At 37.9% G+C, this 27862-nt stretch overlaps 1 protein-coding gene across 5 annotated transcripts; it reads left to right on the forward strand.

The window, feature by feature from the left end:
- The first annotated feature begins 652 nt into the window (after positions 1-652).
- On the forward strand, positions 653-26381 carry LOC146468966 (uncharacterized). Of its 5 annotated transcripts, none has more exons than XM_085123999.1 (23): positions 653-762; positions 4543-4603; positions 7051-7122; positions 7825-7896; positions 8780-8842; positions 9388-9499; positions 12123-12193; positions 12450-12512; positions 13583-13671; positions 14170-14242; positions 14361-14466; positions 14684-14757; positions 15561-15726; positions 15832-15866; positions 16495-16576; positions 17457-17520; positions 19738-19801; positions 21913-22072; positions 23313-23506; positions 24180-24221; positions 24663-24738; positions 25280-25534; positions 26174-26381. In XM_085123999.1, exons 1-23 carry the CDS (start codon positions 680-682, stop codon positions 26200-26202), a joined length of 2106 nt encoding a protein of 701 aa, XP_084980125.1. In that variant the 5' UTR covers positions 653-679; the 3' UTR covers positions 26203-26381. The 5 variants fall into 5 exon arrangements, with proteins under 5 accessions (XP_084980125.1, XP_084980123.1, XP_084980124.1 ...); XM_085123997.1 differs by having other exon boundaries at positions 655-762; positions 21910-22072; XM_085123998.1 differs by having other exon boundaries at positions 659-762; positions 21910-22072; positions 23316-23506.
- Positions 26382-27862: the final 1481 nt, after the last annotated feature.

Here is a 27862-nt window from a genome sequence, read left to right on the forward strand (position 1 = left end):
AGCTTAATTATTGTACCGGCGTCCGTCAAAGTTTCCTTCAGAAGCAAACTGTGATGTGTTTGTTTTTTCTTGTCAGTTTATGTACTAAGCATGATCAATATATCCCCCTCTTTTCCCGGTACCCCAGCTATGTGGCTTCTTCTTAAAATTACTCACTTTTAGACGAAGCGTTCTGAAGGTTTGGCATCGTTTTCGAATTGATAATGTTTCACAATCTAATAAAGCGATTTTGAGACAGCACAAAACGCACAAAAGACCTCATTGAAAATATTGCCCGTGATTGACTCAAAAACTCCTTTTACAGTAGCCTATTCAAAGCTCGGAGATGGAGGAAAAACGGCAGACAGAAAGCGAACGCGAAAATTAAATGCGCGGGTGGGCATTGGACCGAGATAGCCGGCAGTCTCGGCCAGCCGTGGGTATGAGCACAAGCCCCTAATGCGAGTGTTTGTAATTGCGCTTAATGTAACGAAGATGTCCTAAGTTAAGATGAATCCTAACTACTGTTTCTAAACAATATTGAACCTGTTGCATTCAAACGATACTTAGAACAAATCCAGACATTCCTGAATGGAGTCCCACGCTTTATAACGAGCGCGCTCTAACAAAGCCATTGCCATTGTGACGTATAATGTAATTCTAAAAACCCTTTAACTTTTCTGCGGAGCGTTGAAGTCAAATGGCTGTAGCCACTATATGGAGAGCTTTTATTCTTGTACACTCAATATACCAATATTTCTTCCCGGATGCTGATGATGAAAGGTAAGAGTGCAAACAGGTAGGGCAAGGTAGTTTTAGACTGGAAAAAAAAAGAAAGAAAGAGGCTGTATTTTGCGAGCTCTTACAACGATCAATTATTACAAAACTGCGGTGAAAAAAAATCGACCTAGTTGTTTCGATATTTCATATGTTGTATTCGATCTAAACAAATGAAAAAAACAATTGTTTTGTTTCCCGCGGTAAGTCAACATTTTACTTACCTGAACGAAGCTGAACAAATAGGAGAAAAGGTGGGAACCGTTAGTGATATGGAAGATTTTCCTGTATGAAGGCTCAGGGTAAATATTTCTTCCCGCAGTCAAAGTAAAAGAGATCATTTCAGTAACTGTTTATTATAGTGATAATTTTTTGTTAACTGTTTGTTATCAGTCATGGCAGTTTTCTTCAGCTTCCCAAATCTAGTCAACAGCGGTGTTTTATTTTTAGCAGGCAAATAAGAGTAGTATGTTTTGTACCCCTACATTAATCAACTGTAGGAGCCTCATGCTTGGAAGAAGCATCTTCCAAATCTCTTTATCGTAATCCGTGGGGGCAATTTTATCGATAGCTGCACAATAGGCCATTTTCAAGTTGCTGTGAACCTCATTATGAAATCGAGGCTAAGTGCAAAAACTTTTCATATGAAAATTAGTGTTGTTTGCATATGAATAAAACTTAATTTTCATAATAAAAACTTTGCACTTAGCCTCGCTTTCATAATGAGATTCAAAGCAACTCGGAAATGGCCTATTGCATTAGTTAGCTTCACTGGTAAATTTTACCCATTCCATCATCGTATCAATTTCCTTCATAATTGCTGGCTTAATTAATTTGTTGAATTTCACGGTTTGGGGTCAATCTGTTAATTTCCAGCCTTCTTTTTATTATTAATTTAACGCAACGACTAGTCTGAGTAAATCTGGCCTTTAAATTGACTAGCTGGTCCGAACTTGAAATGGTTTGATTATAGTAAAGGATTATGGGTGCTCTACTGGGGAAGTGGTCAAAAAATACTCGAACAGGACCCACCAAACCACAACATAGATGGCGATTCCTCTATCTAGCAGTAAAAAATGATAATGAGATTAAAACCTCACTTTTCTGGTTTATCTAGCAATGCTGGTACTTGCCAGCTGAATATTTCTGTGCCAACTCAAATTTTAAAGCGAATATAACTTTGTTGGTAACGTTCATAAAATAGGTGGTGTCTTCGATAACCCCCCTACCCCAGACAAGGTGGGTCCTCCTCGAAGAAACATGTTATGACCTGTTCCGAAGTCGAAACATTCTTCGCTTCTTGGCGTGGATCTTCGAAAGCCGTCAGTAATTTTTAAAAAAATTGCAACACGAGTGATCACAAGGCGTTTATTTTGGCAATTTTCGAAAAATGCCGAAAATGGTCTCAAAACAGAAGTTAGTAACTGCGTGTAAATTTCCTAGTGGCAATGGTTCTACTTTCTACTCCAGTTTTTATTTTGTTAACTTTTACAGTGCGACTACCGGGGTCACTTAAACAAAACTGGCCAATCAGATTGCAGGACAAGAACAATGAATTTCAACCAAAGCCGATTGAGCCAATCACGAGTAGACGGAAAACAAGAGTTAAAACCCAGAATTTTGGAATTATTTACTGTTCGAATCATACTGTGATCAGATTGGCCATTTTTAAGTGACCCCAGTAATAGTAGTCGCACTGTAAAAGGAAGAAAAAGTAATTATTGAACGCCGCCGTGATAGTTCTTTGTAGGTCGCCGGGGGGTAATTTTTCCCTTTGTTTTGTAAATGCAGAGTAAAATTGCCCTAAGGCACTGCAGCGCAGCGAAGTCACGGAAAGTAGGTGCAAAATCAAAAGCATGGATATCCAGCCCTACTAAGTCCCCTATTAACAGCATGCATACCCCAGTCTTCGAAACTTTTGTTATCGAAAATTTTGTGTGCTCATAGCTCATTCGATTCCCTCTTCAGGTTTTCACCCCGTAATTCTGTTTCCAATAAAATTCCGTCCATCCGGGCTCAGAAATTCCTAGGCGAAACGTTCGTTTTACTTTTTTCGGAATAAATATAAATAAACAGAAAATAAATAACTACAGCAGCGGATGCCAGCCCATCCTCGGGGACCCAGGGGCGGGCGAAATGGGGCGACGAAAGTCGATACTTACCGGGAGAGGGGCAGTCGCTCTTCCTTAATGCATTCTGGGTAGGTAGTGACCCGTGCACTTCTCTATAAGGTAGTGAGAATTTCGTAGCATCATTAAATATGGGAGAGCACGTTTCTATTTTATTGTTTGTATTATCCAAGTAAAAGCCCATGCCATTGATTCGATTCTTGAATTCATATTTACCAAAGATCATGATTTCTTAGCAAGTATCAGCATAGTTATTTGGATTTTGAAAATTATGCGAGATTTCCTTCACAGGTGATTCACCGAGGTCACTTTATATTTCACAGATTCGTATTCAAAACGTACATCAGTTTCACAAATTCTATTATTCGAAGTGACTGCTGCTCCCTCTGCTAGAGAATGGTTTGGAAGCTAGATTTTGTATAACTTTCATATAAAATTTGGGCACTTTTGTCATTTCATTTCTTATGAACATTGAGTAAACCACGTTCGATTAGCCTTTCACTACGATGATGAAGTTGTAAATTCTCCTTATCACTGCTGAGGAGCACACAAGCGCGGGAGCCTCATTACGCAGGATTTTATGAAGGAAAGGAAATAGAAGCGGTCGGCAGTGTATGACTGCTTTGAAACCTTTTCCATTGTAAATGACCGATCCAAAGAATTAGGTTTCCCTTTTGTTGCTTGAAATCGTCGACGCTGTACGCGTTTTCTCGACGAGGATGTGGCTGTGAAACTCATGGAACGCCAAACTTCACTCGACCATGAGTTTTTCGAAACATCGCGGCAAAGGTCGTGGAGGAAGCAGGTAGTTAAGCTTATTATTGGCAAGTTGTTGGTGAAGTTCGACAAAACTTTTGCTAATTGTTGGATTCGTTATTTAGTTTTTGTGTTTGAAACTTATTACATACTTATAAACTGTGTGCAGTGAAGAAAACGTTTCTAAGCTGGTCAATGCAACCGGTCATCATTGTCTGTGATGCAATGTTTTTTGAAAGGAAAATTTAGCCGGCAAGACTGTGCGTTTAGATGAAGTTTATTACTCTTCAAAATTGCCAGTGCGTGTAATGTAACAATAATGGAAGGAAATAATCAGCCTTAAATCTGATGTAAACAAGCACGAGTTTACAATCCTAGAATTTGCTCAGTTTCACGTAGGAACTTCGTTAGACGACTTGGCAATCGTCTTGCACATGGAAGGATCAATCACAGCAAGTTCGATCCCTTCATTCAGACCCTTTGTTGTTACCAGTCGACTGTCACATTATTCATTTACCGTTGGGTGTAAAAGTAAAAACGGTAGTTGAACAAGTTTGCAGTCAAGAATGAAGAATCAAAATCTGAACAGTTTCGGCGTAAACGTGTCACATCCATTGCACCAGAGCTTGGGCGATCGTCTGCTTCCGGTACTTTTATTGCTTGATGTAAAATATTGTATATTGAAATGTTAAGTTCAAGTTTAATTTTATCCGGCTCAAAATGAAAGTAGCACTTGTAAACTGCTATGCAATAAAATTAGGCAAACTCAGATCTCCAATCATTAATAGTTATAATGTAATGATCTTAAACCTTACTTTTTTCCTCTTTCCTTAAATTGCCATTACTCATGATCAGATGATTCCGAGTTTGTGTATGGTTATTTGCTTATTTTTCTCTTAAGGGGTCAAAGATCTTTTCGCCAAGGCTCCAGTCCGCCACCGCAGTCGTATAATTTTAGCAATGTGAGTATTTATTTAGCTTTAAAGGACTTCCATAATTTTACATTAATTTTACTTTCAGTTATAGAATAATAGTATTGTTTCTTATGTATGTTCTGGTAAACCACTAAGAGAATTAACTCCTCAGTGTCTGTTATAGCGCTAAATGAACCTATGGAAATCCTACTGGACGTTAGTCCTTACTTCCAATCTAGTTTTGAGATTATCTAAATAGTGGGAGAATTGTCAATTGTAAGTTATGCAATTCAGCCAATTGGCTGCAAGGTAAGTTTGAAAATAAGTCTATCTATCTAAAAATCGATCTAAAAATCTTTGACCTTGGCAGGAATTTAACCCGTGATCTCTAGATTTGATCATGCGTTGCCCTACCAATGACCCCCGGATTTGATTGTTCGTTGCTCTACCAACTGAGATACAAGGTCAGACAGGAGCGGGTGAAAATGGTGGTAATTGCTGCAGATGGTAGATCGATGGACGATCAAATCCGGAGGTTGTGGGTTTGATTCCCACCAAGGTCAAAGATTTTTTCTTTGCTTTTGGCGGTCTCCCATTTCCTTACTAGGGCTAATGCTCAGTGGGATTTCCATGGATTCATTTAGCACTTTAACATACACTGTGGAGTTAATTCTCTGATCCATCATTTGTGTCCACAGTGTTAGTGGCACAACATTCATTTGTATCCATCTCTATGAATGTCAGCCAAACCTGATTGCTAATGGTAGATGGTGGCTTACGAGATGCTAGTCCTCTTGTGGTCTAAATCTAACCTACTTTAGTAGGCTTTTGTTCATTGTGCTGACATATTAGTGAAACAAGCGTTGAGTATTATTCAATGGTGAATCTAGGGGAGGGGGCCAGGGCCTCCCACTTATTTTTTATACCAAAACTGAGGCCTGTGTGACAGAGATATTTTGTGTCACGAAGAGAAGCCAGCCAAGTGTTCAAGAGGGGATCCCTTCCTTACCTGAAGGCTTGGATATGCCACTGTTATTCAAGCATTTTAGCATGAAAATAAAAACATTTTTGAGAGAAAGTAAAAACTGAAACTCAACACACATTTTAAAACTTGAAACCCCAAGCCGCCAAACCCAAACAACCAGCGAATGACTGTGCAGAGATGAGAGGTTTAATAGATGACTTGAGAGCGTACTGTTTTAGCTTGTATATGTTTTTGCTAAAGTTAACTTCCTGTCAAAAGCATTTTTTTATTATGAGCATTGTCCTAGCATTTTCGTGAGCTTTTTGGGGTAGATTGAGCATTTACAGTCAACTCTCGCTTTTCGGTTACCTCGCTATCATGGACACCCCGATAATGTGGACAGCAGCTAAATCCCCAGCAAAAATATATTACAGACATTTGACTGAAGTAAATTCCTGCTATTACAGACTCTTTACGAGGGTGTCCGTAATAAAGGGAGTTGACTGTAGTGGGAAAACTAGAGCATAAATTAAGATGGAGCAGTTTAGTGGTGAAGCAAAAGCATAATTAAGTAAAAGAGCCTGCCTACTTATTGGTACTTAGTAGCCACTTACAGTAATGAGATCCCAGCTTGTCTGGTAATTCCATGTATGGGGAAGATAATGTATGGGGGAGGCTTCCTCTCTTATACCAGTATAGCAGATCAGATACCTATAAGCACCAAAATGCATTTTCAAAATGCTGGTTTAGTAGAATAGAAACAATCACCACATCCATCTTGTTTGTACTATTTTTAAGATGACCTCTTTGAAATCTAGAGTGACATTTGTTTGAAGATGATCAGAGTAAAACTGTGAAATGATAAGTTTTGTCCTCAAATGAGCATTTTATAAATAGGTTGAGAAATTTAACAATGTCTGCTTGCTTTCTGTCTCATGCATACTGTACACAGAATACCTTATTCTTACTAATTTTGGCGTGTACTTAATTTCGCGAAAATTCGGGAGCTGAATTTTGCAAGTATTAATTTTTGCGATTGCAAGAAAAGTTAGTGCAAAAGTGTACTAAATTTCACTATTTTGTCAGTGTTTTATTTTCTTAAACACTGGGCTGAGGGCACTTGTCACAAAGAATAAGGAATTACCGGAGAGATACATGTACAAAGGTCTGACTGGTTCAATTTGACTACAAGGAGCCTACAAATAGAAACTTTGATGACTGTACTAAAGAGGTTTTGGCTGAATTACAAGCTGAAGAAAACAGTGATTTGGAGGAAGAGTGATAGTCAAAAACATAGTTACAGTTTTAATTCAGAACAATTCTCCACAAGGCCCAGTTAACTCAGAACATTGAAAATTCTTATTGTGTTATATGATAGGGTATAACATTTTGCGCAATCTTTTTGTGTATATTAAATTTCGCGATTGTTTTGAAATTTGCGAAAATTAGTAAGAATAAGGTACCATGAAATCAGATCACACCATTTTCTGTCACTTGCAAGTGAAATTCTTTGACTTGTATTTTCCTACAGATTGAAGATGGCGTCAGTAACACAGATATTTATGTAAACAAACATATGGTCTATCATGTGACCAATAACTTGGTAGGTCTGTCTGTTTATTGTCATTCATGAATTTAGCAGTCCTCTTGACATCTGGACTTATTTGGGCTTGTGTGTTCTTGTAATTAAATTAAATTTAATTACCGTAAACACTGGCATACAAGCCGCACCCCAAGTTTTGAAGCTCAAATTTTTGAAAATAAGTTTTTTAAAAAAAGTTAGGTCTTGAGAAAGGCTGGTGATATTTTTGTTCATTACGATAACACATGCGTTGTGCATGCGCAATTCACAAGCTAAAAATCTACGTTAAACTTGTAATACCATAACACAACTTGTGGGAGTTACATTGAGCTTTCATGACCAAGTATGATCAAAGAAAGCTTAAACTCTGTTGTGCTGAGGAAACAATGAAGATTCAATAAACATGTCAGTAGATTTAATCAAACATCTGCTCCCTCTTTGCACAAGTCTATATTTCAAACATCTCCAAAAGGAGAAAGAGGGAACTGCTGTGTCAACTTTAAAAAAATAGCCAATTAATTAATAATTTCTGCTACATGACAACAACAACAAAACAACTTGGACTTGCTGCATGCACACGAAAAAACAGAAAACCAAAAACAAAATCATGGCATTCTTGAACCTCTGTAACAAAGGTATTAAAGGCGTTCTATATAAAATGGTTATCTTTTCAACAATATAGCAGACATAATTTAATGATATTATTATTCTTTTATTTGCCAGGGTGAGGTTGCTCGTATTGTGGTACGTAATGGTGATATTTATGAAGGCATTCTGAAAGCTGTTTCTCCAAAGGTGAGAAATAGTTGTAACATTTCACATTTCACATATTTACTATTTTTCTTAGCATCAACCGCATTCAAGCCTCATACGTTGTGGTTTAATTTTTATTCTTCTGTGTTTCATAGTCACTGTCAGAAATTCCCATACTGGTAATCAGGAAAGGATGAACACCACCTAATTTCTCATAATTTGTCAAGACAACAATTGCCAGGAACTTTAAGGAAATTACCCAACGTACTGTAGTTTCTTAAACCTCACTTCCCCATGAATTCGAAGGAACCAAGGTGGTAGGGATGGCAGCCATGTTGTACAATGCTTGTTCCTGGACTTTTCAGCTGATGTCACATTATCTTTGTAGCTTGATCCTAGTGTTGCTTTGATGTAATCCACACACTATGCACAGTGCCATCAAAGTTTGTCTCTCTTGTGCCAGAAATAATCGAAGTTTTATGATCATCAGTAAACTTGGAGTTATTTTTATTTTTGTGAAGTTCTCTTTACAATCAAAAGGACTTGACTCTTTGAGTCTCAATATCAATGTGCATATTCTCTCCAGAGCTTTCCCTGTATTTCTTATAGTGGTGTTTGGGAGAATTTGGATGTTTAATCAAGTAGCAACATTAGTCACTTGGGGTTTTAAAGGTGTAATCAATTATTTGTGAGAAGTTGCATTTGGTACACTTGTTACTAGTAATTAATTACAGTTGAGAGGTTGAAGTTATAGAATGAATATTTGGTCAAAATGACTTCTAACTAGTTTAATTTTTATTTTTTCCCTTTTTTGTGAGATACCACCATAACTCAAGACCAGAGGGAAATGGCTGAAGTCATTTTTACCTAAACGACAAAATCTAGATATTGTTCAAACAGTAATTTTATTCTTTTCCTGTACCAGTTTGATTGCACCTTGGGAGAAGCCCATCTTGTACCACAGGGGAAGGTGAATGGCCTAATTGAGGTACATTTTTTCTCTTGTTTATTTTTACAGAGATACATTGCTCTTCAGATGATGAGCTTTGTAATGGTAGAAAAATCTTTTAATATTTTTCAGGCATATGCTGTTGAACTATACAAATTGTAGCAAAAAAATAATGACTAAAAACTTGACTTTAATTAATAAAAATAATATTAATAGTCCTTAAAACTGAAATTTTAAATTTTGTACCATTAATTACACATGACATCCACTGCAATCCAATGTACTGAAAAAGATGGTGACTGGTATGTTTACCTATAATTCTTAGCACAGAAAACCCTAAAATGCTTACAAAAAACACAGAAAAGTTCTAAAAACTTCAAGCCTAGCATACACAATGTTGTTATTACAGGGATGAATTTCTCACAAATATGGCTTTGTTTGTGCCTTTTGAATTGGCTGTGTTAGGTTTGCAAGTTATTGTGATAAAATGTACAGCCGTTTTCTTTTTCCGTTAGTGCCAGATTGTCTTTCATATGTCTAATTTGGTAATTTGTGACAAACAAATTAATTTTCTTTAATTTTAGGATGACAGGATTGTACCCAACCGGGAAGGATTAATCAGTAACTTGCTGATAGCACTCAAGGATATTGTCAGTGTGAACATTACAAGGACTGAAGAACCTGATCCTGCTATTGGTGAGACTGCTTTTAAATGTGGTGCAATGAAATTTAGCCAGAGTTGATCTCAATCCAATGTGGTTAGCGTTCCTTCCCCCAGGGTGACATCAGGGGCTTTGCTTCATGTTCCCAGTGTTTAATTTTAGTATTAATTTTTATTGATACTAGCCAAATTTACCAATTTTTAATTTCATTAAAAACTATGAATAACACGTGATCTTCTAGCTTATTACTTTTATGTATTTAACATCCTTACGCTGTGTAACTAAATTAATTAATTATTTGTAGCTTGGCTTAGTTTAATTGGGGAGGCCGAATCACGCGTAAGCTTTCTAGTTTCTTTTCGCTCTCCTCACCACTTTTTTTGCCAATTTAAATTATTTTATTGTGTCTTCTTTGTAATTTCTTTGTGTGGCAAAAAATTTTTAAAAAAATCTGGCAGTGGAGGTACAACACCTACTAGCCCAATTTCTTACTAGACTGAGGCTAGTTGGCTACTACAAGCATCAACTTCATTTCATGTCTTTGAACAGTAGTGTACCAAATAATTTGTAACAAATAGTGTGTCTTACTGTTAATCAGTGTACTCATTTACATGTACAGTGCAGGCCAGAATTAAGCAAACTACGCAGACGCGTTTTATACGCAGCAAAAACGCGTATGCGCGTATTTTTAGACGCGTCTAAATGTGCGCGTTTTTGCCATTGTTATTCATCTCCGCAAGTTGTCTTTGTGTGGTATTGTCAAACAAAACAAAAGACTTCAACTGGTTAACGACAAACACAAAATTAGCATTTTATGAAATCAGCGAGCGACAGCTATCATATTTCGAATCTTATCCGCTTCGTAAATACTGGCGGCTTTAAAAACCACCCCCAGCCGATATTGAATATTAACCGTATGTTATAGAAAATATAAATGTAAGCTAACTAGTCGAATACTACTTACAAGTTCGAAATCAAAGCGCTCCGTGCGCGAACTCGTAAATGACAGGTGAGTGTTTTGAGTTATGCCTTCAGTTATTTCAAAAATTACACGCACATTGTGACTCGAAAGAGAGCGTTTCGAGGTTTCTTCGAAGGGGTGAAAATGGCACAAGTTGGCTTTAATTGGAAAAGCACTGTGGCTCCTGTGTTGATTGAATGAAAAAGTATCTAGTTTTCGTTAATAGAACCTCCGTACATCGTGTTGTTGTCGAATGAAACTTGATACATGTGCAGGAATTTGGTTGCACGTGACTGAAATCTTCCCGATGTTATCAGCGTGGCAATTTCTTTCTACGTCGAAACGACCGCTTCTGTCAGTGTTTTGCAACATTAGAAGAAGCTTACAATCTTGCAAAAGTTGCTATTATGGCTTTATCCAAGTGAACGTAACTATAGGAATGCATCAAGCGTTGCGGTACTTAGTAGACTCTCAGTGTTTTACGTTTAGGTTTGTTCCAGGGAATCGATCTTATCGCTCACACTAGACCCGAATGAAATTTTGCAAAATTGAAGTTTCCTATTTTACTATAAGCCTTTAACCAACGGAATTGCCTTGGATCTTTAAAGTTAACTGAACGATTACATTTTGCGGCCGGAGATAGTAAATGCTTGAGGTAGAATGAGGGAAAGTTCACGGTAAGTCAGCAAATCTGGACCGAAGCGCGCGAGAGGAGCGAAGTCTGTTGAAAATCATTTGGTGGATTGACTGATTTTATTCCGGGTCGTAATTTATTTGTTTACTCTATATGATTTACCCACAAATACTGTATTAGTCTCGAACTACCCGAATCATCATTGCGGCAAGGAAGAAATAAGAATAGCCTTTAGAAATATAAACAAACAAGTTAAATCCTTTCACGGTCTACATACGCAGAACTCTTTTCGCAAAGTACAGATCTTTAAGTTTAGAAACACAGCATTTCCGGCGTTTTATTCCTCTTTTAGCTTGTCACACACAGAAGTCTGACTGTTGTAGTCTTGATATCTTCAATTTTACAGATTTTATTCATCACTTCGTTTCGTTTTGCAAAATACAGTAAGCCTCGCGGCAAGTTTTTTTTTAAGTTCTTCCATGCGCTCAACAACATGGAGTTGTTCTTGCGCTGAGCCGGTTCTACAAGAAAGTCGACAAGTGTAGTAATACTTTGTCAAACTCTTCTGAAAGGCTTTTCCCAGGCAATTCAAAAGAACAATGAAAGATCAACAATACGAAAACAATGAGCTAGCTCATACATACTAATGCGTCTGACTAGACGCGCATCTGCAGATTTTTAGACGCGCATACGCGTCCGCAGCAGACGCGTTTTACGCGTATGTTTTGGTTCGCTTAATTCTGGCCTGCACTGTAAAATACAGATAACAATGTTTGACTCCTCAAGTCTTCATCATGCAACGGGGTCAGCTGATGGCACACCACCTCTTGTAACATAGTGGTTGCAGTAGCAGTTTGAACATTAAATGTTCATAAAACATATTAATTCATGATTAAGTCTCCTGGGAGAGGGATCCCCCCTTTACATAAGCCATCGTAAGGTGTCCACCACCCCAATGGGGATAATTTCTTAGATTGTTGTACATGTGTTAGTTAGGTTTTATTGTAATTTAGCCTTCCAGTACTGGAGTCACGATAAATGATGTTGTTATTGATCCTGCAGATAATTTTACAGACGAGGCCATCACTGCTTCTAAGCACACCAACGGTCAACAGGTGGAACGACAATTACAGGTACTTATGCCCATTCATACTTTTGTGGTCTTACAGTAATTCTATGGCCAATGAATGGGATAATTTCACAGCATGGCATGCAGTTTGAACATGGGATTGCTGCATTACAAAATCCAGAACACTTACTGCAAGCTACGGCACTTCTTTAAACAAACATCATCGCCACATTTGGGTTAGGACAACTTGGAAAAACGGATCATTAATCTTGACCTTGATTATTCAGTGGTTATGTTTTATTGTTGCATGTACTTTGCAGAAATGGAATCCTCAGGAAGGAGAAGTCCACTTGGCAGGAGGGCTGGAAGATGATGTTAAAGTGGTAAGTGGAATTTCTTTTAATTCTTAATAATATTAACTCAAACACATTGATAATAACTGGGATCCACTGGCAATATCTTATATTTTGATGGTTTAATAAAATCTTGAAACTTGTGTTTTTGGCTAATTCACTGTACACTTGTAACATAGTTGTCATTTACAGGCTTTATTTCAATCTGATGGATGGAGGAGTTTTTGTCAAGTTATTGATGTTTCTTCATGATAAAATATGACTATTTAGTAAAAAAAAAAACATGAAAGGTTTTTTTTTTTTGAAAATTGATACCTAAATCATCTGAAAAGATGGAGAAGACAGACACAGGGAATGTATGCCATTTAACCTGTAAAATGTACAACTGACTGCTGCTTGCCTGCTATTTTGGTTTTGTTTTTGATTGAGAATCAGCTGGTGAATGGTACCTGTTGGTTTGTCCATGCATGGTTGATCTTACCAGACGTTTGTTAACTTAGATCATTGATCATGTTTAAAACATCCAACATGGCCATTGTATAGAGTGGTTCTATTTCTTTTGGTTTTGCTCAGTTGTATCAGTTAGTGCACCAGCTTGTTCCAAACTTTACCACATACCAGCAAACAGTTGTTTTTGCTCACATATAAATCATTTGGAAGTGTTGTGATGGTTCAACTGCATTTTGATTTGAGAGGATAGCATTTGCCATTTATTGGAGTACATTTGGGGGCTGAACAAATTTCTCATTGTTCCAGTTGGATTAATCATCAGTAGAAATCATCCCTGATTAAGTGACTGTGATCATAATAATTATCAGAGTCAATGAGCTCTTCATTCAGTGCGGTGTACTAAGTGTCATGGCCGTAAGCTGTTTTGTCATGGGCCAAAAACTAAGTCAATTTGCAAGCAGTGATGTGGAAGTTGAAGTAGATGTTCAGGTATTCAATGCCCTGATTGGCATTTTGGTTTAAGCCTTGACAATGAACCATCACAGTTATGTGACTTGTGCTGTAATTTTGAGTTATAACTTACTGTTACTAACAGTGATTTTGATCAATCCTGCATAAAATAACAAGATTCACCACTAACTTGTTTTCAGAATGGGTGGTCAGCTGACGAAATGTTCAAAACAAACAAAGAAAAGTTTGGAGTCCAGTCCACGTACAGTGATGATTTATTGCAGTACACGTAAGTATTCAGGGTTCGAAATTAACTTTTTTGCTCAGGAGCCAGCTGGCCACTAAAAGGAAAAATTTGGTCGCAGATCATAAATTTTGGTCGCCAACTCATTTTATATGTAGCTTATATAAAAAATATGATTTTAAATGTTACTTTGTATGCAAGGAAAGTCATAATTAAATAGCTAAAAAAGAAAAAGCACAAGAAAGACTTCTAAAACTACTGTTGTTTTCGGCTTTTATATGTCTCTGGTTCGGTGATCGTGTTGTTTTCGGTTATTTGAAATGGAGCAAAGCACAGAACATTCTAAGTCCGTGGTTTCCATAGCAAGACAAACATAGGTCCTTTATCTTTTTGGTCGCATTGGCGACTAGTGAGTCGCAATTTCGCACCCTGGTATTCAACACCTATAACAAACTTAATCACGATGAAAATAAGAGTGTTCTTAGAAAACAATTTTTTCCCTTTGTTCTGGGTTGTGATTTTTGCTCTTCTCTCTTTATACAGAACACCACTCCCAAAGGACAGCACACGTGAAATGGAACTCAGGGCAGAGCAGACAGCTCGTGAGATTGAGCAGGTGAGTTGGTCAGGGTTTTGGCAAATCTTGTTTTTAAAATGGCAGCTTTCCATGGTTATGAGCAATTCATACAAAAAACAAGAAAAATTTAATGCTGTGACTTGTTTCCCCCATACAGTCCAGAGGTCATAGTCGCCGACAAGAAGTTGACAGCGGACGAAGTGAGGAAGAAGCATTTGCTGCTGTAATCAGGCCAAAGACCACAGCTGTTGCATCTCTACCAAGTAAGTTTTTTTGTGAATATTTTAAACAAACTGTCAACAATACACAGAAGTTTTTGGGTTTGTTAGATGGTTCTGAGGCTTACAAGTCACATCTACCATAAAAGCTCTAATAAGATCCATGGGGGTTACTTAATTTCAAGCCACATGAAGGGGAGGGGGGATGTGAATGCACTTGAATGCATATGATTACCTCTTGTTGTTTTGTTGAAATTTGCAGCAAGTTCCCCTCCAGTTACTTCAGCAGCTGAGAGACAAGAGGTTTCTGTTAGCACAAGTACTCACAGTACCACAGTGAGTTGTCTTGCATGTTTTTCTGTTCAGCGAACAAATAAATGCTCTGAATTATGTCCTTGTGAACTGATTGTGCAATGGTATCTTTCTTTTATTGTTTGTCAAATTGTGGATGCGGATCGCAATGTGTTGACTTCTTACTGCTGGTGGGAACAGTAATTAAATTCAACCGTGGTACATTTAAGGAAATATAGAAGTACAGTTTCTGTCTTGCACTCAGATAAAGATCGTAACATGTCATTCTGCTCCCAAGATGACATGGACATAACCCAAGCAATGAGTGAGGGATCTGCCATCCATCTAAGACAGTGGAATGATGTGCTATGTTCTTAATCACTGTATAAAGACATAGAAACTGTACTTTTATTCCGTTTAAGAAATTACTAAAATAGTAAAGATGTAGTTCTACATCACCAAAGTTTAAATTTTGTGTTAAAGTGGAATTTAAGCATGATAATTTACTAAGTGTTGCTACACAATTTTCAGTGTAGACTAGCAGTGTTCTTTTTAAATCACTTCCCTTTCTTTTCTCTTCGCTGAGTATATTACAACACATGGATGGTCCCAAAATCATTGAATGAAAACCATAAACCCACAGAAATACTGTAAGTTTCACTGCCTTCGTTAGATGCCAAATAGAACAAAAACACTTATATTTTACACAAAACTGCAAATTACCCTAACCACTAAACACCACCCCTCACTATCCCACTTTTATAGATTATTTTGTGTCCAACAGCACTGCTACATAAAAAATAGTAACTTTAAGTAAAAATTGATGTTGATCATTGTTTTTGTTACAGACTGATACCACATGCACAAGCACTACTGTCACCACCAGTTCTACTACAGACAGCAGAGTCGATACTGAACCAAAAACAACTGCAAATGAAGAAGTCTCTTCAGGAACGTTTGTGAAAAGCCCTGTAGCAAGTGAGGCCCCAAAGTCTCAACAAGAAGTCGTGCAAGGTAGATATTTCAATCAAATGTATTGGAAGCTGTTTGCCTTTTTGTGTATATTTGTCTCATTGCGTGATACCTATTCATAAATTTATTTTACCCTTCCACTTGCAGATCTGAAGGAGTTTCATTCTAATTTTAGGGTACAAGTAAGTAACTCTTGGGTGTTGTTTGTGCCAGTATTTTGAGTTAGCATTGGCATTAATTTTAATAAGCTGAGTAATAAGAATCTTAGGGAGTCATTAAGTGATCTTCAAACTTTTGGTGATATTCTTGAGTACCAGCAATGAGCCAACTACATACACCAATCTGCTACTTTTACTCACTGAATCAAGGTTTTTAACTAGTTTCCCTTGCTACCTTTTACTGTATAATAAGCAGCACCACAGAAAAATAACTATCTTTCATTTGAACTCTCACCTTTGTCTTGACTTTTGACTTGTGTTGGACTCAAAAGCATGAACCACATTACATGCCTCAAAGTTTTTTCTTTATGATGTAACAGCTCAAATACTTATAGCTGATTGTTTAATGATGCCTAGAATGGAGCTGCAAAAGTTTTGGTCTAGACCAGGTTTTACCATGAACAAAGTCTTAATGAAATCCAGCTCATTTGTATTCAAACAATTCAATTTACATGTAGACTCCACGTAGCCGTGGTCTTAGGGGTCCTTGTGGATACCTCAGTTTAGTATTAACGCAGGTCTAATTTGGGCTTTGTTTCAATGTTCATGAAGTGATGACTTCTCTGATGATCCCCTCTGCTTTGTCCATTAGTTAATGGAAAAACCACCAAAGAAAGTTAAGGAAGTTCCAGTTGAACCAGAGACTGGAGAAGCAGCTGCTACACCACCTAGCGGTATGTACAGACTCTCTTTCCTATATTTCTTGCTGTCCTTTGTTAACAAAATCTTCATTTTAAGCTCTGGCACTTCAAACATCTAAGTTCCCTTGAATGGTGAGCAACATGAAACTCTCTGTAATTCAAGCAGTTTGGTGAATAGCCTACAAAAAAACGTTTTTGTGCCCTAAAATTGATGGTTTTTTCTAACCAAGAAATGTCAATTGCCTTCCTCCTTACAAGAACTGTCCCCTTTCTAATAAGCATCGCTCTTGTTGAGAAGTACCTCTCACTGCATAAGCGCCTCCATTTAAACAGGCATAAAGATATTGTTGGGCGAGAGGGGTTGGGGGCATAGTGATTGTGTTGGAGGCAGAACTGTAGCTGATTAGATCACCCCATAATTCCATCAGGTTGCATACATGTAGTTTATGATTCAAGCTTCGCACAAAAGCACATTTTTTCAATTGAATGTATACAAAGATAAGCCAGACCATTAGTAATGAGGAAAATTTGTAGAAATCCAACAAGTATACAAGAAAAGACAATGAATGGCAACAACAAACAGGAGCATATAAGCTCAGTGCCTGGAGGAAACCAATTGTCATGCAATCAAAGCACTCTGAAATGTTGAAGTTTCATGTCTGCTTTGAGCCTGCACAACCACTGACACCGCTAAATGCCATGTTGTGTGGATAGTGCTCTTTGTTGTTAACTTGGTTAAATTGCATTTAACTGCATTTAAAATGAACTGATGTAAAACATTATTTTGGCTTGTAATTACTAAGGACAGTTTTTATCCAGTATGTGGGTTAGTCAGTAAGGATTGTATGTTCCACTGAAACTCCATGAACAATGACACTCATTCACTCAATGTTATCTTTAAATTCAATTGCAGAAACTCCACCTCCTGAAGCTGTCAAAACTGAAGAAAACAAAACGTCCAAAACTCCTGAAGACAGGTACTTTGAAGATGAAAGCATCTCATTGAAACTCAAATAATTTTTAGTTTTTAATTTATAAATATCGTGTGCAGGATTCTTTCACAAAAAATCACTAACCTTGACAGTTTTGGCTGTCTATCAGAGATCCTTCACCAGAGTGAAGTCGTGTGGTTCTACATGTATGACATCACCATGTGACTGGAACTATATTACGAGCATTCTTTTGCTTCATGTACATGTATGCACCCACCAGTGGGCATCCCCCGACATTTTAGCATGGTAAACCTAAGGGGTTGGTCGTGTTGTCTATGTATTTACTGCACTGTACAAATGTGTCAAAGCATTCTTTGAAAACAAGGAACTTTATGTATTGACCTTACTTTTGAATGAGTGATGGGGATTTAATAGCAATTGGAGAAGGTATTTCTTTAAGGTTCAACAGTATTTACTTGATTGGTATTTGTATGGAACTTGGAGTGGTAGTACCGTGGTTGCAATAAGTTCACCACCTCTAGATCACTGTTAGTTACAGTACCGGACAGAAGAAACCAAACAGGGAATGCGTTACTGGAAAATTAGGAAACGCAAAGTGGAACGCTTAGGAAATGCAAAGGGAATGCTAAGAGAACGCTAAAAAAATAAGCGTTACGTTTTAAAGGGAACGCGTTCTTGGGAACGCATTCTCGAGGCCCAGAAAATGCAGTGGAATGGAGCAAAAGATGATGCATAAAAATGGCACATGATAATCCATACGCGTGGGGAAAAAATTATCGAAGAAACACTACATGTAAAACAAACTCCGATAAGTGATCCTTCGTAAATTTCAACGCCATATTGTTTCCCGAAATTCATTTGGACAGTTTCCACTGGCCAACAGTACTGCTTGTGAGAAAATCACACAATGATCGGATCATGGTTCGATGTGATGAAGGTGCTTTTGTGGCTTGAATGCTCACTAATCTCCTACTTCAGCTTCATTACATGTTTAAGCTGGCTTCAAACGAGAAGAGATGAATTATTTTAAAACTAGTTAGGCTTCAGAACCTTGTGGGAACTGGCGAAGAGCCTGTTATCCTGATGTATGATGATATATTTTGCCGCGTACGATAATGTATCCAAAGGTAGACAATCCACTTTGGATGTAAGTCGAGATTTATTCTGATTTATTCCGATTTACAGGATTATTAAAACAGGTTGTTGAAGTATTTATTTGAAGAATAGTTTAGCGTGTATCCTTTATCGAGCGTGCGGAGTACAGGTAGAACTCAAAGTGCAAAGTAAACGACAATTAAACAGATCGATTTGCAATAGTTGTCCCACTCCAGATCCAGCCCGATTTCTTTCGTACAGTGCTTGCCTGACGCTTCGATGTTTCAATATGCCAGCAGAATAAAGGCAAGTTCAATCGAAAAAGATTTATTGTTTCCTCGGATCTGATCTGTTCATCGTTGATATGAAAATGTTGGATGAGAATTTTTTTATTTCGTCCCGTGCGTGGTTAAATTTGTCATGGAGATTCCCCATTTAATTAAAACGTCGGATAGGAAAAGACTTAATACTGGTATGGACACGTTTATGTTATCCCCTTCCCTAATTTCATTGGCTATCTGGAAATCATTCTTTTTAAGCTGATGTAAATTTACAATCGGTTGTCTCATATAAAGCAAAAGTTTGCCTATCTTTCCGACCAACACGAATGTCGTTTTGGGCACTCTAGACTGTGCACAAAAGTGTCAGAAGGAACGCGTTCCTGAAGATATTAGCTGAACGCGTTCTCTTTAGCGTTCCATTTTAAACTGGGACACTTGGGGAACACTAAGGGAACGCTTGGGGAACGCTTAGGGAACACAAAGCAGAACGCTTTAAGAATGCGTTCAGCACAGCGTTCTCTGTTAGGTTTCTGCTGTCCAATACTGTATACACTTCATTTATACACTGTGTCAAACCTTTTACAGTTCTAGCGTTTTTACATAATTTCCGTGCTGAAAAACTAAGAGATTAAACTTAAGGATGCTAAGCGTTAACAACAAGAATACATGTCTTTGGAAAATGTGTTAGTTTGTGTTAGTTACACAAAAAATGTGTGTAATCAGGTGCTTATTTGATTTGAAATAAGAATGTCTCCACTCAATGTGTTGTTTCGTACAAAGTTGTGCAGTGTAAAATGTCATAACTTAAACTTGAAACTTTTAATTCTTGGTCCAATCTTTTAAAGCAATCTCTTTTCTTTTCTAGTATTTTAGTAAAATCCAAACTGAACCCTTTAGCCAAAGAATTCAAATTTACTCCAAAGACCCAGGTATGTGAAAAACAATAAAGTAAAATAAAATTAACTTTAGTTAACAAATTAATATTCCTTTCATTATAGTCCTGCATCATTTTTTTGTCATTCTCCATTTGGCAGACGTAATTTTTATTTTATTTAACAAGGTGGAAGGGGAATGTTGTCTCATTGGTGTACGTAATTATAGAGATTCTAGGGAGTTGAACTTGTCCCAAGACTTCTGTCCAGGGATAATATAATAAGATGACAGTCTTGACTCAATCCTCGCGAGAACCAAGTCAAGATTCAAGGCTTAATTCACTCAAAAATGGGCTTTATTCCTGATCTTTGATTCTCTCTTGGGAATCACTGAACTGAAACATTCCTGATTATTCATAGTTTTGAGAAAACAATATATATCTCAAGGGAAGAACTTGCAGACGCTGGTTGCTCCTCAAACACAGAAAATTAAGAGGCCAGTTTAGTGGATCAGGCACCGCAGAATACATTTGTTTCTGAGGAGTTTCAAAAGTTGACAGTTGGTCATCTAAAACAATCATGCCAATGGATTGATATCAGTTCCAGTTACACATGTATTCACTGTTGCCTGTCTTTCACTCTTTCCAGTCGTGTCATTTCCAGGCAATCTGGGACCTTGGATACCCCTTTCAGTATGAAAATGTGAAACCTTGTGAAGCAAGGGCCGATTTAGCCTACAGTCAAGAGTCTGGCCCTTGCTTCATGAGTAATAACATAGAAATGTTATGTGTAGCAACCAGTAAGAAGAATAAATATGTTAAACTTTAGCCTGGAAGGGTTTGCAAGGGCTGAAAGCATTACCGACCCAGATGACTTTTCAGACACGTACATACATGTACACAACCTTTATTTAAACACAGTTTAAACAGTGAAAGCTACAAAAACAATAATTATTAAGAATACAGTAATCTAAATAATAATAAAAGTTTCGTCTTTGTGTTGTTTTAGTTCAGATTCACCAGTGAGAGTTTGTGCATGTGGCCTTGAATTCCTTTAGGAAATGTTGCTTCAATATTCTGTCCACTGTTTTGCGTTTAGTTTGCAATAAAACCTAGTGCAAAGCAGCGGACAAAACATTTGAGCAACGTTTCCTGAGGGAATTACAGGCCACATGCAAATAATCCAGTGGATCTGAGCTAAAACAACAAAAAGAAATCTGAAAAGTCGTTTGGATTGGTAATGCTCTCAGCCCTTGAATTATGTGTAATCCAGTCCTCTTACACAATGTAGAAGGTTAGGTGCTCCTACTGTCTTCTAGCTTGCAAGTTCTGTAATAAGAAGAGAATGAATCAAAGCAACATTTCTTTTGTGTTTGTGTTTAGACATGGGGCGCTTTCCATTCGACCAAAAATTCCGGAAATTCCGGGTTTGGGAGCGAATGGAACAGACATTTTCCGGAATTTCATTCCGAAATTTTGGGTGTACCTCGCGAGGTTGGCCTAAAATTCCGGAAAATCGGAATAACCGGAAAATTCCGTTCCATTCGACCATTCCTGCTCGCGCCCAGTTTCTCAGAGGCCGGAAATCGAACTCAACATGGCTTCCAATTCTTCTGCTCAATATCAGTGTTCCGCTTGTTATTATGCGACAGATGACTTGAATGTTCTTTTGCACCACTTTTCCACCGGAGCCACGGCAAACTTTCGTAAGTTGTGCGAAAATGCATATAAGCTACGCGCAATGTCTTAAATTAATGTGATAAGTGACGAGCACACTTTCTATTGCAAGGCAAATATTCCCGCCATTACTGGGTTAGGAGTGAATGCATATATTTTATAGCGTCAATGTTTTCTTTTCGCATTCTTTATGCCTATAATTATAACAGTGCATGTACTGTTCCCGAGCTAAGTGAAACGGATAATAAGAGTCCGCCTTTTTTTGATTCCCCTGTTTATTTGGTATTTTCGCGCAAAAATTGGTACGTGATGGACTGGGACGGCTTGGTTCAAACAAACCGGAAAATACTGTTCCATTTGTCACATGGAATACTCGAAATTTCATTCCGGAATTTTTGGTCGAATGGAAAGCGCCCATGATATTTGACTCCTACCATGTTACATGAACTATGTGTAGTAGTTTGTAGCAAGCATATTTCATCCTTTCAGAAGCCTGTGCCCTCTCCTCAGCTGCCACAGTATGTCCCTGTGGTACAACCATTTTCTCCAACATCCGTGAGGCCATCTGGTGCTCCATTTCCTCAACAGCTGATGATGGTGTCACCACAGCAGTTTGGCATGTACAGAGGCAAACAGCCGAACTTCAATAAACGTTAGTCACAGCATTGTTTACCCTTTATTTTTCCACTGATCTTTTTGCTATTATTAGATTTGGTATAAATCTACTACCACGCATTCTGCCACAAAATGTTGTACAGTGGAATCTCTCCTTACGGACACCTCTATAATACGGACACCTCTCTATTACGGACAGTTCACTTGGTCCCAGAGAGACCAAAATCCATATGAAGCCTACCTCTCTAAAACGGACACCTCTATAATATGGACACTTATCCTGTCCCCTTGGTGTCGGTAATAAAGAGGTTTGACTGTAATTGAATTGGCGATGCTACTCACTATCAATTTCGTGAAAGAAAGTGGATAGCAAATGGCATTCATCAAACTCCAAAATGACAAATTATGCGAGGGAGTCATTTTTCATTTCAGTGGAACAAGATTTTTGCTAAAACAAGTAAATAAAATTATTTGCTGTTAATTTCTATGTCTGATAGTTGATTCAGACTGTTACTTCACATAATTATTATGGAACGGAAAATTGATTTTTTCTGCGCTTTGAAAATTAGCGGAAAATATGCTCTTGTCGTTATGAACTGTCAAAGGACTCTTGGGAGGGTTTATTAGGGGTGTTTGAGTGAGCGCACGATAGCAATTTTCGTGTGTATGTTTTTTGGTTCATTTGTTTTGCGCACGAGTGTAATATGACCAGGGAATTTAGACGAGAGAAAAGTTTTCTGTTGGTATTTCTACTGAATTCAAGAAACAACTATGAACGTGAGAGAATCAGAAACTTCTTTGGAAGCATTGCCCATTGTTTCCACTGGCATTTCATGTTGTTAAGTGTTTCCACAGTGATATGAGTTCCTAACAATCCATGAATTCAAAAGAAATATGGAAATATGTCTTAGGATGATTCTTTTACAAAGCAATTCCTGAAAAAGTTATTGTGCTTCTCTGGGACAGGGTTCACATGGTAATGGAAAGGTGATAGAAAGTCTTGTAATTTGAAGACTTGCATTCGAGGCAAAAGTCAATGGAAATTATAAAAAATTGTTTGGGTCATGGAAAAGTCATGGACTGTCAGATTTTTCCCAAATTGTTTTTAGCTGATGGTTGAAATGTAAAGAAATTTTGGAAGCTTTGTGTCAAGCATCAAACGTTCAACCAGTGAGGCATGTCAGCTGTCAATTTTGAGGTCATCATATGGGATTGGATAAAAGTCAGCCACTCAGACTGACTGTTGCACCTTAATGATGAGACTTTTTTTCTCCAAGCAGCCAGGAGTCAATCGTATGGTGGGCGTGAGCAGGGCGAATCACCACCATTCATTTCAGCAGCTGCTGCCACAGGAAGCCCAATTATTGCACCAGGTGGCACATTCCCTCAACCGGTTTACCACATGCCACCACCTCAAGTTGCTTATGTGCAGTCACCTGCAGGCATGGTGCCACAGCAAATGGTGCCTCAGGTCAGTAAAAAATTAAATAGAACTTTATTTACCTCTTGGATTAGTTAGCAATTATTGCTAATCAGAATGTCACCTATCCCAAGATTTAAAAAAAGGTGTGGGAAACACTTTGGGATTCTTAAGTGGAGTTTCAGCTATGTCTTGGGAGTGGTGGGTAACCACTGACCATTTGATGTTCTCACATAAGTTGACAATCATCTCAAGACACTGGGAAGCATCTTTTTGAATAGTACTCATGGGGCTCATAAAATGTCTTCATCTGGGCCTTGGAAGGAAGCTCATACTGCATAAGCCTCATGGTTCATTTGCATTGGGCTTCCTCGCCATTTTCCTTTATTTCTTAACGATTCTGTAAATTACATTAATTTCAGAGGCAAACAATAAAAATAAAAAAAATTAAAAAAGGAAAAAGGTAACTGACCAAAAGATGTGACATTCTTGCATCCCAAGATGTTGGTTAAATGGCAAGGCATTTATTGGAATACTACTGGTGGGGACACTACATGATGGTTTTGTATAAAGCATGGTACATTGCATGTACATGTGGTACACACTTACAGGCATCAAAATCAACTTGCATGTTTATAAACGTTTCATGAGTATCACTCAGGAGCTCTGCTCATGCGGACCAACAATTTTTAACTTTTTCTTGTATGATTTGATTTCTCTGCAGTATGTTGTGCCTGGACATGCACCTCCCAGATTCCTTGCCCCGGTATGTCTCATTCATTTGGTCTAGATCACTTGTAGTATTTTTTTAGTAGTTTTAGTTTATTTGCTTATTGACACTCGGACCACTCTCTACGCTGTCTTTTAGTTTAAAAACTCACAACCTATAGCAGTATATTTCCAGTATGAGAGGTCCCATTATTGGAAGGAATAAACAACAGAACAGCAGAATAAACATCAACAAACAAGCTGAATCAGTGTAATGTAAAAGATGTTTTCTTCTGTCAGCTGTGCTTGTTAGTCGTGGTTTTGTTTTTAACAACATCCAATCAAACAGTTATGAACATCATCAAAGTTTCATTTTAAGTAGATGTCTGTTTTCCATTATCAGAAGGCAAATATGAATACAGAGTTTACGCTTTCTGTTTTGACTCATTATCAAAGAATTTTTTTTTTGCTTGCTTTGACTTGATAGTTCTTTTTGTAGGTATCATCGCCAGCAGGTGGTGCCACTGTTCCCATGTCACAGGGTTACCAGGATGGCACTCATGTACCAGTTTATGGTGAGTTTAAACTGTTGTACCTCTGTAAACTGCAGTAGTTTTGTTTACTAATAGAAGATTTTTCCAGTTAAAGTAATGATCCAAGGAGTGTGAAAAAGTAGTATGCACACCACTGGTTCCAGAGGAGTTCTATAATAACATATTGTATCTTAAGACATGGTTCTCTTCAAATACCTTCCCTTGTTAGAAAGATCACATTTATTTGGTAAATGTGCAATAAGAAGTGCCAAAATTGTAAGAATCTTAACCATTTTCTGCTTCCGTATCCCTCCATCGTGTGTTGTTGGTTTATTCTACCATGTTTAAAACAAGGCATGTAGTATTGAGAAAAGTAAGAGGACAGATTATCCACTGTAAGAGAACCTTCAATAATTTGGCCTGTGCTATTTGCATGGAAACCATTAACATATGAAGGGTTTTGTTGCTTTTATCAAGGTGAGGCATTGTAAGAGTGGACCTTGTGTGCTTACTTATTACCCAAGCCACAAACTCACTGTACAAACAATACCATTGTAACTCTCCATTGTTTTTTGTCGTGTAGTTGCTGGTAACATGCAAGCATTACAAGGCACTGCCACTCCACCTGGCCAGCCTCAACCAAGCCCATCGCAACAAGGACAGTTCATTTTTACTGGTCCTGTTGCACAGATGCCAGGCCAGCCCCAGGGTGCTGGACCTCATCAGGGTCAGGTGACTCCTGGACCCGCCCCCCAGTTCACACAGGCTCCCCTAATGTACATCCCCAACGCTAATGTTCCTACTTCTGCTGCTTCTGCACCTGTCTCCTACATCCCAGGTGTGTCATTTGTTTTCTTGCTTAGGTGCAAGTTGTCATCTGCATTCCAATATTTCATGTTTTTTGCACGTTAAATTATTGCTAGTTTTATGAACAGGAGGAGATTTTAGTTAATTCTTCTTCTCATTTACACTGAAAAAAATTTCTTGGTACACATTCATTTGCATGCACCAAGTTAAAAATCTGTTTCTTGATTCCTTGCTGTTCAGCATTTTCCCCTATTTTGAACAAAATGTTAGGTCCCTCCTGTACTGGTTTGTAGTGTTAATTTCCATTTGATTGCATTATCCAGTGTAAAGGAGGAGGTAGGAACAAAAAGAGGTGGGGGCGGGGGGGGGGGGAGAATGAAAATGTTTGAGAATTTAGAAAATACAATGTAAAATGCATACAACTGCAATTTTGATGAATTTGACAAAATGCAGTTAAAAAAAATCCTTATGGGAATTTTATCAAATCTGCCATTATTGCCAATTTGCCCATTTTTCTTGTATTTGTCAGCTCATTTGATCTTTTATTTTTGCCACATTTGCTACAAGAAGTGAGAGCTTGTTCCCCTGAAGGGACATTCGCTGGCTCTGCAACTGTCACATTGCTGGTGTGTACCTATCTTCTGAATATCGTCTTGTTCCTCTCTTTAAGGTACCTACCCTGGAGACAGAATACAGTAAGCTGCAAGCTGCATTTGCCCCGCCGTGAACAGATTTGCCCTTGCTGTTGTTGCTTACACTGTCCTTGTGGCCTGTCAAAAATCCCAACAACAGAAGGAGGCGTACATCCTCGCTGCCTCTTCTGTTGTATTAGAATTTTTTGCAAAAGCAAATAAAGTATTTGTTGGTTTAAATTTTGATATGATGCGTGTCATTGCTGTGGTTTTGTAACTTGTGGGAGTGGTGCATTTTGGATTGAAAGAGACCCTCTGTTAACATGAAAAATATTTTCGTTTGGTGTCAAGGGTCTTATTTTTTTATAAATCAAATTCAGTGGGTACCAAGCCATAGTTGTGTTGACAAGTTGGTCAGATTAATGTTTCCCCCTGGCAAACGTGTAGGATTTAGGTACAATGTTATTTTTAAAACAGATAGAAAAGCCTTTCATGTAAATGTTGTGTGGTGACTTGCTGAATTCCTCTCTTCACTGAATTGAGAGTGTCACCCATTATAGCGAATTCTTTAGTAGAATCCCAATATTTGAAAGAAATGTGATGGTATATTTCCAGCCTGGTGAATGAATGAGAATGATGATTATTCTAGAAAGTGACGCAGGCATACTTGGAAAAAAAGAAATCAGTCTGAGTGCTCCTATCAGGAGTCGAACCTAAGACCTTCCTAAGAGCATCGGAACTAGTAATCGGAAGGTCTTAGGTTCGACTCCTGATAGGAGCACTCGGATTTCTTTTTTCGGAGTATGCCTGGGTCACTTTCTAGAATGATCATCATTCTCAATCCCAATATTATCACCTAAGAGAGCCAAGTTTTGAAAAATGTAAACAAATGCAATTCATTGTCGGTTTCCTTTTCTCGCTTCTTTTCTAAGGTTTTAATAATTTTTTTTTTTGTATGTGCTTGAGTGACATCTGGCAAAGGTTTTATGCACTTTGACAAACATGTACATCAAAATATTATTAATGTGACAGAACACCTTTTTTTTACCAACATGTAAGCGAGATCAAATTTACTTGACTGGTACTGTGATAATTCGGTTCAAACTTTGACAGAAGTTTGCCAACAATCTGCACTTGTAAACCATACTTTTTCACCAAATTGCCAAGCGTGGATGATCAGGCCATGAAGTCTGTATACAGCTATCTTGACTGAGTACTGTGTAAGGCATTGATCATATTTAGGGGGTGGGGTGAAAGGGTGAAGAATTAGCACACTATCTTTTCTTTGGATTCCTCCCTTGCAAAAACTGATTCCTCCCCCCTCCATGTACCCTGCCACTCTAGTGATGACAGTTTTCTTTTTTGTGTGTGTGTGCCCCCAACAACAACTATACTATACTTTCATTAAGATAATAGTATGAGGAAAAACAAAAGAAATTTCGAAAAGAATATGGTTGCCAATTCCTGATGAAGAAATATGGACGTGGTCATGAGTATGCACAAGAAGTACTTGAATTCTTTGTCAGCTTACAAAGGAAGCCATAAAAAAAACATCAAAGCATAAAAATCAGATTGAAAAGTAACTCTCCTCTCACAAAGCTGGGACCAGTATAGGTGGTTTGCAACCAATCCTTGGAGATCCAAAGAGACAACGGTATGGTGGCCATGTTGGATGACAAACAAAAGGTTCTGTAATCCAACATGGCTGTCACACCAGTCTTTTTGGA

This window comes from Pavona decussata, unplaced genomic scaffold, assembly GCF_977016875.1.
Source record: "Pavona decussata unplaced genomic scaffold, jaPavDecu1.1 SCAFFOLD_128, whole genome shotgun sequence".
Lineage (NCBI taxonomy): Eukaryota > Metazoa > Cnidaria > Anthozoa > Scleractinia > Agariciidae > Pavona > Pavona decussata.